The sequence below is a fragment of the Epinephelus fuscoguttatus genome, linkage group LG13 (genome assembly GCF_011397635.1).
Source record: "Epinephelus fuscoguttatus linkage group LG13, E.fuscoguttatus.final_Chr_v1".
NCBI classification, from domain to species: domain Eukaryota; kingdom Metazoa; phylum Chordata; class Actinopteri; order Perciformes; family Serranidae; genus Epinephelus; species Epinephelus fuscoguttatus.
The window spans coordinates 38,946,186-38,962,349 of record NC_064764.1 but is presented as its reverse complement, the minus strand read 5'-3'; the positions used below and the strand labels follow the sequence as shown (position 1 = coordinate 38,962,349).

The following is a 16,164-nucleotide window of genomic DNA, read 5'->3' as shown; positions in this document are numbered from 1 at the left end:
AAACTGACTCTACTCTAGCTGCATTTAAACGCACCACATCCAGAACGACAACATAAACGCTCCACACACAGCGATCTGATGATTGTTCTCTTCAATTTCCATTACACAGGTTACTAGACGCTGTAAAAGGAATAATATTGAGACATTAGTGTGTTTCAGTCGCAGGACGCAGACACATTTCTATTTCCCATCGTTCAAATAATATTTGCTTCCAGCTGTTTTTAAAAAGGACCCATTAGGCTCATTTTCAGGTTCATGCTTGTTTTAGTAGAAATCCAAAATACATGTTTACAGGCTTTAATGGTCAAAACACGCTGTCTTTTCCTCATCCTGTCTCTGCTGAACATTTGTATTTACCCTGTCTGAGACACTCCATTTTAGCATCTGTCTCTTCAGGCCCCCCTCCTGAAAAAGCCCTGTCTGCTCGGATTAGTTAGTGTTTCCAGGTGTTTGCACCATCATTGTAGACAGAGAATAAGTCTTAACAGAGAATGGTGACACTTTCTACCGTAAGAAATCACCAATAAAAGCTTCTAAACACAACGAGACATGTTCCAGCAGGAATATGTTCCGAAATCTGGGGAAAAATATACAACATTAGCAAATTCAGATTAAAGGTTTCTCTGACGTTAGCATGTCGCTACATGTAGCAGTGTACTCGCAGCCGGGGAATGACTGTAACGGAGAATAGAGGCACTTTCTACCATTAAAAGAATTGCAATAAAAGTTTTCAAAACATGACGGATGGGTTTCAGCACGAATATGATTCAAAAAGAGAAATTAACAACATCCACAACCAAGATTACATGTTTTTCTGACATTAGCTTGTGGTTACATGTAGCAGGGTACTCACAGCTGGGGCGTGACTGTAACGAAGAATAGCGTAACAATCAACAATAAAAGCTTCTAAACACTGGAACTTGACCAATTTTCAATCTGTATATCTGTAATTGTCTGTATATCTAAAATTAATCCCAATGTGTGAAATGGTGGGGAATCGTGCGCTATGACTGACAGAGATTTGCCAAGCTGTTTTCAGAAAATTGCAAAAAACTGTGATACATTTCCTCGTAGAAAATACTGGGAAATTAATGTTAACAAAGCTCAAACCCACTCACTTTGTGGCCACACCAAATCGCCGTACTTTCATATAGAAAAATTATTAAAAAGTTTAAACAGCTCACGAGACCTGGGACTTTATTGAGCCTGATGTGCATTTTGAAATCTAAAACCGTTTTCATGAAATCGCAGTTTACATTTCATGATGTTTTTGTGGTGGTAGCAGCACCAGCCAAAATTTCTTGGGACATTTTCTAGTAATATAACACGCACAACTGGAATCATTCCATAGTTAATCCAGCAGGGGGCACTCTCCCACACCAACACTATTATTACAACTCCTTGAAACCTTGTCACACATCAAATAGCCAGTCCTATCTCTACAGGACAGTGCAGCTACTGTCGACTGACGACGACTGAATATATAATTTACTGATAATGACTGACACGTACAGGCCCCAAATTCAAGCTGTAATAACTGTATATATTTAGACATATTCCAATGATTCTAAAAACACCTTAAGGTGCAACCTAGACACATCATCAGTGATGTAACCTGGGGTCTTCAAATGTTTCGAGTCTTTCAACATTACCGACTATCTCACCCAGGCGATCCAGCCAGGGATGATCAGACCCCAGCCCGTGTATGGGTGGCTTGTGTGGTCCGCTGATCGCCCCTTTTGATCCACAGTCATTTTGACGCCCTCTCAGCAGCGTTAGTGATGCTCCTGATGGCTCTCTTGCTGTGCAGTGCTCTGATCCCCAGCAGCTAAGGGCTTTGTAAAGCAACTGGCCGGCAAATCCTCGGGAGTTAACCTCGATGGGGTAGCATCAGGTCTTCCATTCCCAAAGTTAACATCACGTATTTTTACCCTGAAATGACATCTATAAAAAACATTGCCTTATTATTTGTGACCATAATGAAATATTTGAGCTCAGGAGATCTTAGACCACACCCATACTGAAAATCAAACATTTTTACTGTGTGCATGTGTATAACAACATAGATCAATGTATCGTTACCAGAAATGTTTTACTCCCTCACATCGGACCCGACATTGGCCCCCAAACTCCAATATAGATCAAGCTCTACTCAACACAACCGGACATGTTCCAGCAGAAATATGATCTGAAATCAGGGAGAAATTAACAACTTCGGCAACCGATAATAAATGTTTCCCTGACGTTAGCATGTAGCTACATGTAGCAGTGCATGTATTGTATTTTTCTGTACTTTTGAGTTTTTATTAACTTTGTGAAAATTTCATTAGGTGGAGGCTTTAAATAAGTCCTCTGGGTTTTTTGCCTCTCCCTGCACTGTATTTAATTATTTTATTTTTTTTTTCTTGCTGTTTTGTGTTTTTTTAATTGTGCAAATAAACCATGTAACATAAACACTTACAGTAGCGTCTCTGGAGCAGAAGACAATATAAAGAAATCTGTCACTAGCTGACGTCGGCTTGTCTTGTAAACAGAGTGTTTAGAACGATTTGAAGCCTTAGGTTTTTTTACTCACTCAAGGAATTAGTTCTACATACATTTACCTCATTATTTGAAACTTTGGTCATGTTTAATATGAACATCTGACATTGTAAAATTATATATACGAAAGAAAAGCACAATAGGTCCATTTTAACATTGATATTAACACTTGTGTTCATTTGTAAAATCTGTTCATGTGTTTGTTTCTGTTAATGCTCCCAACCTGTTAGGACTACTAGCAGCTGAACGTACGTATCCGCTGGTTCTCTGTGTGTTGTGATGATGATGTTTCTTACTCTTGAACTGTAGCTGAGAGATGTCCTTCCGTATGTAGTAAATTGCCGTTAATGTTCACCACAGTTATAAATACGGAGAGGTTAAATGTTTCTGTGCATGTGCATGCTCACCGCAAACACATTCAGAGAGCCACAAGTTGACTGACAAATCAAGGCTGTCGTGTGTGTGTGTGTGTTGCAGGGGCTGTGTCTCAGGTGTTGGACAGTTTAGAGGAGATCCATGCTCTGACAGACTGCAGTGAAAAGGATCTAGATTTCCTCCACAGTGTTTTCCAGGACCAGCATCTACACACACTGCTCGATGTAAGTGTCACACCGAGGCACACTGGAACATCACCACCTTTGTGATTGATTCATTTTTGTTTTATTATGATAGCTTTTCTCCTTTATTGGTAACTAATGCAACAGAATAATGATTTATTTGTGAACCCTCTGGCAACAGGAAGTGGTGTGGTTTGTGTGTGTTTCTAGTTGCAGCAGCTGCTCTGTTTCTTTGGAATAAAAAAAAAAAAAAAAAAAAAGGTCATTACCGTCAGCGCTGCAAATAGATAGCAAAAACAAAGAGAGAAATAGCCCTGTCATGGATACAAAATGATCTGTACCCTGTGGTATAAGTGTGAGCAGAGGCATGATGAGAGTTTGGTGCAAGTGAGGAAGTGGAGCAAGTTGCTGGTTTTGTGGTGGAAACAGGTTTTAACATTTGACTGAGAATAGACACCCCGGCTTCACTCACTCAGAGTACAAAGTTCGTACTAGACAGAGCTGATAGATGTGCATCTTTGTTATAGTTAATGAATTGATGAGGATTCAAATCCAGCTGCTGCAAAATAACAAACTTCCACGTTTCTACTCACATCAGCCTTCTGTTATACAACTCTCTGTTTTACTGGCTTATGTTTGACACTGTGGGAACATGTTGGATCGGCACACAATTAGATGATTCACTCACAGTGTTGTTGTTTTTTTTCGTATTTGCATGCATTGTAGTAATTTTATTTTCGCCCACGACAGAGTCAGAAACTACACGACAGCTGTTGTATGTCAGTCATTGTGTTGCAAGATAAAATGTTGCACAGAAAATAAGGAATTAACAGACTTTACATATGTAGAGTCTACTCCAGAGACGTCAGTTTGTGGCACAGCTGTACACTACACCTTTATACACCACTTGACCCAAATCCTCCTGTGCTGCACTCACAGGTATCAATCTCAAATTAGGTCAGGTTGGTGTCTCCCAGGAGGCACTTGAACATCATGTGAATAAAAAATAAACTGCATTACAGACAGGCCTCATGCTGAGGCTCTTACCATTAGTCAGAGTGACTGATGCTCTTTCAAAATGAGCAGGCGCTGACAGTTATTTCTGTAAACTGAAACCATTTCTCTCAGTGGAGACAAAGTTTTATTTACTTTTATTTCACAGAAACCAAAGAATAAATTGTAAAGACAATAAATCCCCAACAAGATAGCTCTTGAAGTCTTGTGTGATTAAACCTGGCTTCGTAAGAGTCAAGGAAAACTCCGCTAGCTGCTAGGCTAATTTAGGCAATGGGAATAGTCATAGGCTGATGCTAATAATATTAGCATGTTGTATTTGTGGGGAAAATGTGTCCAGCACAAGACGATTGTTTTGTCTTTGAACCTCAAATTTCAAATTAAAGGCCCTCTAGCATTTCAAACCACATGCAAGATTTTGACCTGGTCTTGTTTTCAAAACATTTATTGAGATTTTTGAATAAGTATATTGTACAGTGTCATCAGCCTAGAATCTTTTAAAAAACAATCTCAAATAAAATTCTAAATTTGAATAAAATTATAAATGTGACTGAATTAGTTATTTATCTTTAATCAAATCAGAGTCAGAATCAGAAATACTTTTTTGATCCATGATTGGAAATTTTGATGCGTTACAGTTGCTCTTATGTATCGATGTATGAATAGAGAATTATAAGAAATAAGAATAAGAGTATGAAATAGAAGTATGTAAATATAAAGCAATAAAATGGAAATAAAAAAGTGCCTTGTGCTACAGTGTTTAACACTAGTACTTAAGATATTAAAAGTGTATAAAATGAAATATATATTGTCACTGTGCTGAGGCTGTAAGTGTGAAAATTTAACTACGATATATACATCATTAAAATTAAACAAAATAGAATGAGAGTAAACATAAGAAATATGTACAGTTACTTGCATTAAATCAATTTTATATGATTAATAAATGTAATTTATTGTGCTGTTAGAATGCCGGGCAGCACGTTGGTGCAGTGTTTACGGCCTATTTCCACCAGATGCGTGTGGGTTGCGTCTCCGCTCCAGCACGGCAGCGGAGCCAATAGGATTCAATTCTAGTCAATGTGTGTGTTTCCACCGGCTGCGGCTGTGCTGCGTTCCGGCTCCGTCTCAGCTGCGGTGCTCCGGAGCCCTCCGCAACAGATATGCAGGACTTCTATTTTTGCCGGACGCCGGAGCACAACGCAGCAATTCAGCACAGAGCAGATCGTGCAGGGCAGGAAGTCGTGCACAGAAACAAAATAAAACATCCAGTTAATTTTCAAAATAAAATACACAGTGTTCATGGCGGATCATATTTTCCCTGCACTACACCTTGAAAACTACATAATGGGCAGAGGCAGGCCTGAAGTCAACAGGTCAGAGGTTTTCAGACGTCATTTCACCCCACTGACACCATGGACGAGGAGATGTTAATCATGGAGGTGCACTGAGATGTCTTCTGGCAGAGCTGCACCACACCGCACAGCAAACGCAGCTGGTGGGTGTTGACGGACGGCGGAGCACGCAGCGGATAACCAGCGCTGCCGTTCCGCAACGGACACGCATCCAGTGGAAATCCGGTGTTAGCATTGTTGCCTCACAGCAAGAGGGTTCATGGCTCGAACCCTGGGTAGGGGGTTTGAACCCCACTGTGGGTGAATGGAGTTTGCATGTTCTCCTCGTGTCAGTGTGACTTTTCTCTGGGTGCTCCAGCTTCCTCCCACAGTCCAAAGACATGCAGGTTAATTGGTGACTCTAAATTGTCCGTAGGTGTGAATGTGACCCCTAACAGGATAAGCGGCTATGGAAAATGAATGAATGTTAGATTGCTGCTCGAATGTCCCGTTAAAGGACAGACACACATCATTCGAATGTTGATTTAGAATTTGAATGTCAACATTAATAATGAAGCTTTGAACTTTTAGGCACAGCCCTACGCTGAAGTCCACTAAATATAATCAGTAGTCCAGCTCTGTTGAAGCTGCATGTCCTCCAGGTAAAGCTTTATTTTGCTGTCTGATGCTCCACAGTAAAACTGAAGCATTCATATTGACAGGCTACACAGTCGGGCTCAACTTAATGATATTAAATGTGAAATAAAAAAACAAATTTTGGGCTGCAGCCTTGTTATGAAAGTAAATAATCACTCTAAAATAAAGAAGAAGTCAATAAATGTCTGCAGGCCGGCTTTAAGTCTCATTCAGACCCACAGTGTGATCATCTCAGCAGCACCAACCAACCCGCCCTCAGAGCTCCAACATTGTCTTCCATATGAAACTTCACTTAAGGATAAATATTAAACATGTCGGGGGGGTTGGTGCCGTCAGACCAGCAGTTTGAGCCCCCAGTGAATAAACAGCAGGTGTGTTTGGATGCGGCTGTGCTGTCGATACGACGCACAGCTATGAGTTAGCATTGCGCGCTGGCCTTTGCATGATTAATATAAGGCTTAAATAGCTTCCTTCCACCTGCACACACAAGGATGCTCATCGCTCTGGAGGCAATTTAAAAAGGTCATGTTGTTTTTAAATATGTCATTAAATTCCTCCCGTATTTCCTCTGCGTGTGTGTGTGTGTGTGTACAAACAAACGGCAGCAGAGTGTGAGCGGTGACTGATGACCAGTTGCTGTGACTTTGCTGCTTTGCCACCATATTGGGTCACAAAATCCCCAGCAGCAGCAGTTCCCAGCAGCCGGCAGAGGCCAGACAGCATTTTTAGATTAGTCCACAGTTTGTCTGACGCCGTGAGAGCATAATTTTGCTTGTTATTATTCCCTTAGTCCATTTTGTTTACTCAGTTCTCTCTCGCTATGTCTCTGGGTGTTAAACACAAGATTTCTTGGCAAGACATGAGGATTTGTAGGAATGTTATCCAACAATTGAGTCATTTAGAGGAGAGAAACATCCAGAAACACAAGTCAGAAAATCAGATGATTGTAACAATAAATGATGGGAAAACAGAAATGAATGTGGTGTATGTTCATATTCATTTTAATTACTCTGATACAAATGGAAAGAAATAAAATATTATGCTGCTACTGATACACATTATACTGCTCACGATAAAGACCAATTAGCTGACAGCTTTTTCTTACTTGTTAAAATTTAGGAAATGAGAAGATGTGTATTTATGCGAGGGTGGAAAACTTCTTTAAGGAATTATTTTTGTGGCATTTTTGCCTTTCTTGTAAAGGACAGGATGAGCGTGAAGATCATCAGCATCAAGAGAGGCTGAGGGAGCGACAGAGACAGAGACACTTTGCCCTCGTTATGTGCTTCCTGTTTAAGAAAAATCTGTGTTGTCGTTGCATTTTTTTAACACATCTGTCGCCTGCATCCAGGCGCTGTCTCAGTGTCACACATTAGACTGCAACTACCAAGAAGAACGGAGACGCGCTATGATCCACCTCACACACAAACTCACTGGATTCAAAGGCTGTTTGAATTTCAGGATTGTGGTCTTCAGGACAAGAACAAGATTTTCCTTTGATTTGATTTTAATTTCTGTGTTCTGAATGTACAGTATCTAAAAACAAGGAATATTATAATTATCTATAATAATGATCTGTGCTGACAAAACAGGACTTTAACAACATATCTTAATGAAGTTCATACAGAATGTACCTTTCTCAGTTTCCTCCCATCTGCAGAGCAGCTCACGGCTGAGTGAAAATGTCCTCCTGCAGCTGCACAGGATAATAATAGACAATACTTGTAGATTTAGATTTTCTCTCTCCTCCGTCACTGTGGTTTAACAGCAGGCTGAACAACACAGCAGGAGGCCAGATGTGTCAAACTTGCGTTTGCGGTTTCCCACACTTGAACTGGTATTTTTAAAAACAGAAAAAACGCGCACACACACGTCAGACCAGGCATATTCGAGGGAAATATGAGAATACCTAAATTTGGATTAGTAACTTTTGTGAGATCAGATTTATGTTTCTATTGATGTTGGAAGGTTTTAATTTCTCTGTGACCGTGATCTTCTTGTTTGGGAAACATTTTTTAAGTCTGGTTCACTATCAGCTCTATGAACTCTCAAATCTTAATGACCTCCTGCTGTTTAATGATCAAACAAGTGTCATGATTATTGATACTGGATCCTTCTGCATTTTCTCTGTGCTGTTCTTTCTTATTGATGTCTTTTTTGTCTAAAGAGTTGTGGAGCAGGTGGAAGTTCTTTTGGCAAACAGGAAGTGTATAAAGCCTCAATGAGGTCTGATAAATGTCCTTGAGTGATGTCACTTGAGTCAGCATTGGTTGAAGACTTCAAGTTTGAAGAGTAAAAAACAAATCTGGAGGTGTGGAGTTAGAGCACACTGCTGCAGCCTGCTGCTCATCTCTGCTGTAGGCTGGAGGCTCCAGGATGCATTAGCTGCTACTAGCATTACACCATTACACCAAGTGTCAGCAGTCAAGTTGCATTGTGGGTAGTGTAGGTGTCAGGTTTTGACAAGGAAGAGGTGGAATAAAACAAACTATATCTCTGAACTGAATTCTGGTGCATCAGTTTTGATCCTCTTTTAAAACCTGTCATGAGTCTGACAAGTACTGCAGCACTCTTGACACCCGTCCGGGAAATCAGGTTTGTACATGTGAGCCCAGTTTCATCCAGTCTCTACAAAACCATCAATTCAATTCAGTTTTATTTATATTGCCTCCGAGGGGCTGGACTATAAAGCATACGACATCCCTCTGTCCTGTGGACCCTCACAGCGGATAAAGAAACACTCCCCCAAAAAACTCCTTTAACAGGGGAAAAAATGGTAGAAACCTCAAGAAGAGCAACTGAGGAGGGATCCGTCATCCAGGACGCACAGACATGCAATAGATGTCGTGTGTCTGGGGTCACAGAGTTTATGTATCTGGCTCGTGGAGCTGGTAGAGATTAACAGGTGAATTCAGATAGAAAAAAGATTCCAGCCGCTGAAAGCCTCATAAATTGTAGTCTCGCCACCAGACAATCAGAGATCTCCACCTTCTGATAGTCTGGGGACACTCCTTTCTTAAGTGTGTTTAACACACCGGCGAAAACAGCCGGCAACAAAGCAACGCCTCTTGTATTTTTGAAAAGGACTCGCCTTCTCGGAAATGTGTGCTCCCCCTTTTCTCGTCCGCAAGGAAACAAACACACAGAGAGCTTGAAAATGGATGCCGAGAGATTTAACTCTGTTTTATCAAACGTGTGCTCATCCGTGAAGAAAATATTTTTTCCAGTGGATGTCTTAGTTACAACATGATTGAGCTAACTGGAGTAGTTTCATGTCGTATCCGACAACGGGAGGCTTTTAACAGATGACGTCCTGATGTTAGCTTTGCTGCTGCTGTTAGCTGTCCCTGTCAGCTGCAGCCACTGATGCTTTCTAGACATTGTGATTTCCCAAAACTGAATAAATACCACACATAACAACACAAAACTGCTTTGCTAGCTCAGTCATGTTGTAACTAAGATATCCGCTGGAAAAGATATTTTTTTCACGGACCGTTTAATGAGTTATTACCTATTACAGACACCGCTAACGGCTAACAGGGCTAACAGCTAACAGTTGGCCCAGCTAAACGTGCACACAAATAGTAATGTTTGTTCAATCACTGTGTTTATAGACTTTACAAACATCGGATTAGTCTAAACGGTGATACAGTGATGTGAAAAATGTGATATATATAAACCAGCAGAGCTTTATAGCTCTGGTTAGAGCTTATATATATATAGCTAAAAGCTCTGCTGGTTTTCTACCCGGAAGTATTTCTAAACAACAAGGCGATTCCCTCTATAGTCCGGCCGGACGGATGAGTCATGGCCTTGTAAAAGATTATGTTTGTTTCTTTTAGTTGGCGAGAATGTGTCGCCGCAAACGCGACAAACATCCACTAACTTTGACGGCGTTTTCTGCGAGCGCGGCTGAGCCATTTTGTACCGCTACACGTGTTTCCAGTGGGACTATGTTTACAAGCACAAGAGTTCAGCGAGCCACCGAAGGACCGCCCTGCAGATTTACTATTGGTTCTGCAACGTAGGGAGTTTTTTAAAACTCTGAAATTGTATCCGTCCATCTAAACACAAAATCAGGGAGAAAGTCATCAGTCTTTAGTTAAGCAAAGCGTCTAAAGACTGACTTGTGAGTCTACATAAATTGTGCATCACCTGCAGCCGCCATCAGCCCCGTCTCAAAGTACAGTTCACAAAAGATATTGCACTAATGATATTACAGCACACACATAACATAAGGATTTGCAGCTGAGTGCAATTTTCCTGTTTTTTGCATTTGATTGCAATTATCCATGTAGCAAAGTAAATGTTGCCTTTGCAGCAGAGACGAAGAAAACTGAAACGCTTAGAAAGCGAGTTTTAGTTTAGTTTACTTGCACATATGTGTGTAGACAATACAGGAAAAAGAAATGAAAAGTTAAAACATTGTGCAGGAGAGGTCAAAAATGGGTGATGATGATACTTCCCCTATTAAATAACAGCAATCATACATAAAAAGAAAAGATGGTTGTTCCAAAGAGAAACTCCTCTGTGTTTCAGTGAATATTGATTGAGAAAAGTCAGACAATATGGACAATAAAGGTCCTCAGAGTGTCTTACAGAATATGAGTGAATGTCTGAGGAAGATCTTGAAAACACTCGGAAAGTCACAAGTGGGAACGTATTCATACATGAATACAAGAGTCTGGTTTATGTTCACAGTAGAACTTGATAAAAGTTGATATTTTCCAAAGAAAGAAGCAGATGATTCACATTTTTTAGCAAAGCTCGTCACTCTCAAAAATGTCTTTTGCATTATAAAAATCTTACTGAGATAAGTGGGACGTGTGGCAGCCCGAGCAGTATCACAATACATAATATGAGAGGCATTCCTTAGAACTTCAGCAGTCTGGAAAGTCTGGACGTGACACCCCTGTGAATGTGATCAGCTCCTTCCAGCTCTCTGAAGATGCTGATAGTGTCACTGTAACTGTGTGTGGCTGTTTGTGCTAATCTTTGTGGACTGTACTGTTTTTGCAGTTGCCAGATTTATGTGTATGACTTAATATGTGCAAACACAGGAGCACTGAGATGCTATTTGCTTTACAGCACAGTTAAGGGTGCATTTCACCCTCTGCAGGCGCTTGTAGAACTACATGGTTTCTTTTTGTCCTATTAGTGCAGGTTTAGCGGCTGCAAAAGCCGAGCAATCCTTTGTGAATTTGAAACCTCAGGGTCCTGAGCTCACAAAGTCATGACGTTCAAAACTCTGACATCTTTGAGCATCTCTGTGCAGCAGCTCCAGAGCAGTCGGTTCAAAGGGTTGGTAGCTGTCGAAGGAAGAGATACGAGCAGTCAGTCGATATCCTCGCCCTCCTGTTCAGAGCTGCGCTGGTATCCAAACTCGTGAACTTGTGAACATAAGCTCATGTCACTGTCGATAAGCTGCTGCAGATGTTTGCAAAGATGGGCGCTTAAATCAGTGTGATGTGGTTGAATGTCGAGGCCGACCGTCTTTTTCTAACGAGTTCCAAGAAGCAAATTAGTCTTAAGAGGCTGAAATTAAAACATTTGAGGGAACTACCGGGACTTGCACAGAGTCAATTGAGGAAAAGGGATTGCTAAAGAGGTGTGTGTGTGTGTGTGTGTGTGTGTGTGTGTGTGTGTGTGTGTGTGTGTGTTGTGTTAAAGTCTCTCCCAGTTGCTGGAGGCTGAATAGGTTGAAGTGGGTTGCAGGAGACTGGTGGATCTGCCAAGTGAGTGTGTGTGTGTGTGTGTGTGTGTGTGCGGCAGTGTCAGTGGGAGCCTGGGGCTGCAGATGTCTCCTTTTCAGCCTCACATTCACACCCCTGCCCCGCTCTGAGAGGAGGGGGGAGTCAGAGAAGGACAGAAGAGTGCAGTGAAGGAACAATGGCTTCTATTGTCAGGCCTCAGTGCCATTCACAACAAGCACAGCCTCCATCACCCTGCGTGAGGCTCAGAGTAGCCTCCACACCGCTGAAACTCTCAGAGGAAACCAGAAATCCTGCAGAGCGGATGGAGTCTCCCGGTTCAGATAACTAGAGTCTCATTTGCACTGTGTCGGCTGCCTCTTTCTGACAAACCACTTACCGTCTCCTGGGTGAGTGTGTTTTCTTCCTGCTTCTCTTTGTGATGTGTTTGCAGGAAGAGCGTTTTGTCAAGAGACGCCTCAAGCTAATTTAAAGTCAGCCTGGCATCCCCCTGTGTGTGTTTTTGGCGTTTGACATGTATAATGAGGCGTTTTAGTCAAGTGTATTTGTATTCTTTTTTCTTCCTGTGCTAGTTTCAGAAGCTCTGTAGGCTCCCAGGCTAATGGGGGCAGGGTAATAAGATGCCCTTTAGGAAATGTCTGAATTTATTTGTCACTAAGAGGAAATTAAGATATGTTATTGTTTCTCTGCTTGCTTGTTGTCATGGCACATAAAGACATGATGCAATCATGCTTGTGCCTGCTTGTAAATATCTGCACACCTGAATTATGGCTGCCAGGCTCTCAGCATGCACAGCACACCTCCTACCTGCAAACATCTAAATATTTGGTACTGTTTGTTCAGACGTGGGCCGCAGAGTCTTTGCACATTTTCAAACAAACCCCTCGGAGGTCATCTCAAGTTTGTTTGGCACTCGACAAAAGCAGAGAGATGTTGACAACTCTCCCCTTGAAAGAACAAGAGTGCAGTAAATATGTATGCATGCTCAGTGGCTGCAGACAGCATGTGGGACGGCACGCACTCGGTGGCACTGAGTACGATTCAGCCCTCGGGCTGTCTGCTTTATTTTGGTAGTCTTATAAGGATTTCCTGAGGAGTGTGTTGTGTTTGTCTTTCTGAGACGGCGTGCTCATGAAGGAGGGATGCAGATGCACACTGGAGACGTGCGTCGTCATTCCCAGGACCCCTTTTTTGTTGTGCTGGTTAGTGTCAGGTTTTCACAGCAGGGAGAGATGCAACATCCTCCTCCATCTAACAGCAACACACACACAATTTCGCTCACTTATAAACCCACAATGGCTTTTATTTTCTGCCTGCTGGACGTTGTGTGTGCGTCTGGACAGGCTGTTAGAGAATTACACAAATGGATCAGTTTACAGAAATATACCAGATGTGTTTTACAGCCCATTCACTGCATTAGCTGATGGTTTTAAGGAGTTATTTTCCACTGTCGCAGAGCTGTAATGGAAACCACACTGGTTATCCCCTCTCTTCAAAATAACATCTTAGATTTTATTAGAAAATCTTTTTCTTGTCAAAAACAAGAGAACAGTTACGTCATCGCCAGCCGCCATGACCTCTACGTAACCAACATTAGATAATATAGACAGCAAGTCTGCATGTAGCCCTGCATAATTTACACATAATTAACCATGACTGTTCAAACCCACGGCAAAAAGAAGGTAAATTAGATTTTAAGGAGTGAGGGGGCGACGTTCCTTAGTCAGTCTTAGTCGTTTGCCACCTCGTGAATCTCTTTGATGATATCACGCCAGTTATCTGCTCCCTATTGTTCTCATTTACAAGTGTTTTGTTTTTTAAGCTCAAAGGAAACTTATTATATTTTACATCAGTGCCACAGTCACCTCTCTAATTACCAAATTTGCAATATGTTGATGTGTCTTAGGCTGCTTTCAGCCCTAGAGTGGTCTCCTCTGGTCTGAATCAGGGACTCATGTTGTTCCAAAGTTGTATAATTGCCTAGAGTTGGTTCGTGTTCTCACGGCAGCATTTACAAGAGGACCAGATCAAATGCCTTGTGTGAGAAAGCTGCTCTTGATTGGTCAGAATTTCCATGTGGGAAAAATCCAGGAAGTAAAGCAAACGTTGAAGAAGAGTACACTTGCAAGATAAATGTGACACTTTCTAATGTCACAATGGAGGGACAACTACGCAGGTTGATTTTAGCGCTGCTCATCGTGGACTATATTGCTGTCATTGTTCATTTTAGTCAAAGCATACAGTTTGAAAACGAGGCAAACGCGGCTCCAACTAGAAAACAATGTTTTGATGCATTGGATGTGCTGAATGTGCATATTAAGGCAGTACAGGAGGAGGTGCACATTAATAATCCTCCAGGACTGTAACATGCTCATGTTTAACCCAAACAATGTGTCATGTGACTGTACCTTTTGGGGGGAACTGATGTTTTTTGCGGGTGTGAAACTACTTTATGTGGTATCAGAACGGCACGTAGACTTGTGTACTTGTGGCTATCTTATCCAGCATTTTAGGCAGTATCAGAGGCATTTCTGACACTGGTATAGGTATTGGAACAACTCCATTGTTTGTATAAGATGTTATCTCACTATCACTATCCTCATTCAGATTTTAAGAAGCTACAAATTATATTCAGCCACAAAATAAGTCTGAAAAGCTGCAAATCAGAACAGAACCACAGAGAGTCGTTGACTAGGGATGATACACCGTCTCATGGTGGTCACTTCCTGTCAACGTTACGGATCAGAAGCACAGAGAGTTGTTGACTAGAGATGATACGCCGTCTCATGGTGGTCACTTCCTGTCAACGTTACAGATCAGAAGCACAGAGAGTCATTGACTAGAGATGATACGCCGTCTCATGGTGGTCACTTCCTGTCAACGTTACAGATCAGAAGCACAGAGAGTCGTTGACTAGAGATGATACGCCGTCTCATGGTGGTCACTTCCTGTCAACGTTACAGATCAGAAGCACAGAGAGTCGTTGACTAGAGATGATACGCCGTCTCATGGTGGTCACTTCCTGTCAACGTTACAGATCAGAAGCACAGAGAGTCGTTGACTAGAGATGATACGCCGTCTCATGGTGGTCACTTCCTGTCAACGCTACAGATCAGAAGCACAGAGGGTCATTGACTAGAGATGATACGCCGTCTCATGGTGGTCACTTCCTGTCAACGCTACAGATCAGAAGCACAGAGAGTCGTTGACTAGAGATGATACGCCGTCTCATGGTGGTCACTTCCTGTCAACGTTACAGATCAGAAGCACAGAGAGTCGTTGACTAGAGATGATACGCCGTCTCATGGCGGTCACTTCCTGTCAACGTTACAGATCAGAAGCACAGAGAGGTGTTGACTAGAGATGATACACCGTCTCATGGTGGCGACTTGGTGTGAACCGGCAGGTTTTTAGAACGTTGCAGAACGGAGCGTTGCAAGTAGTTACCTGTTTCCCCGTCTCATCGTGAATCTTTGGTCTGAACTGGACTAAACACATCCAACATGCTAACACACATCCGACAGCATCGCCCAGATGTGCTGATGAGCAGGATGTTGAATGCTTAGGTGCTTTGAATGTTGAGATAAAGCCAAGGTGGAACTCTTTTTATTATCCTATGTATTTTGGTGTTTTCAGTTTCATATCACAACAGGTGTTTTTCAGTTTTACAACCTGTGGTGACCTATTGCCTTTTGGGAAAGTGTTTGTTTAGTGTTCGTACGTGTGATACACAAGTGTTTGACATGTTCTTTATTTTTATAATGAAAATAGTTTACCAAAGTTGCCGGCGGGCAAAATGTTCCCTTAGTCCCCAGCAGGAGGATTGTTTCTGTGTTTGACACTTGTTCTGCTGTTCAGAGGAAATGAAAAGAAATCTTCATGCGTTTGTTTTTGTTTTTGTTTTTTTGTTCCCGCTGTACCAAACATGCACTGAACCATGACTCCTGTGTCCTGTCACACCTCTGCTCTCTTCGCCTTCGAGTGTGTTTTTTTTAGCAGCTTTTAACACCTTTATTTTCGCCTGTGGTTTAAAAACACTTTGTGCAGCCTAATTTCTTTAAAGCAAACTGAGCTGTTGTAGTGCTGGATCTGATACTCCAGTGCACAACATGCAGACCATGAGGAGTTTCTGAGGTCAGTGTTGTTTGTGTGTCCATCACATGCTCTGTGATGATGTCCAGCATCACATGTGTAATGCTGCTGCTGCTGTTGATGTTGTTGTGAGAGGGAAAACAGAAGCGTGTTGAGTCTCAGGGTTGTATTGAACTGTCTGTTTCAAAAGGACTGTTTGTCTGTGACTCTGTGTGTGTGTGTGTTGTGTTTTGTACAAGAGGTTAAATGAAAAATACA

The 16,164-nt window shown here is 41.8% G+C and overlaps 1 protein-coding gene across 14 annotated transcripts in view; it reads left to right on the top strand.

The window, feature by feature from the left end:
• caska (calcium/calmodulin-dependent serine protein kinase a) overlaps positions 1-16,164 on the top strand; it is a 215,243-nt gene that overhangs the window by 149,906 nt on the left and 49,173 nt on the right. For 9 of the 14 annotated variants that reach the window (XM_049593351.1, XM_049593358.1, XM_049593356.1 and 6 more), the window contains exons 11-12: positions 2,772-2,789; positions 3,019-3,140. In XM_049593351.1, the coding sequence (XP_049449308.1) occupies positions 2,772-2,789; positions 3,019-3,140 (140 nt within the window). The remainder of the gene's footprint in view (positions 1-2,771; positions 2,790-3,018; positions 3,141-16,164) is intronic. The other 5 variants (XM_049593363.1, XM_049593352.1, XM_049593362.1 and 2 more) reach the window with 1 other exon arrangement.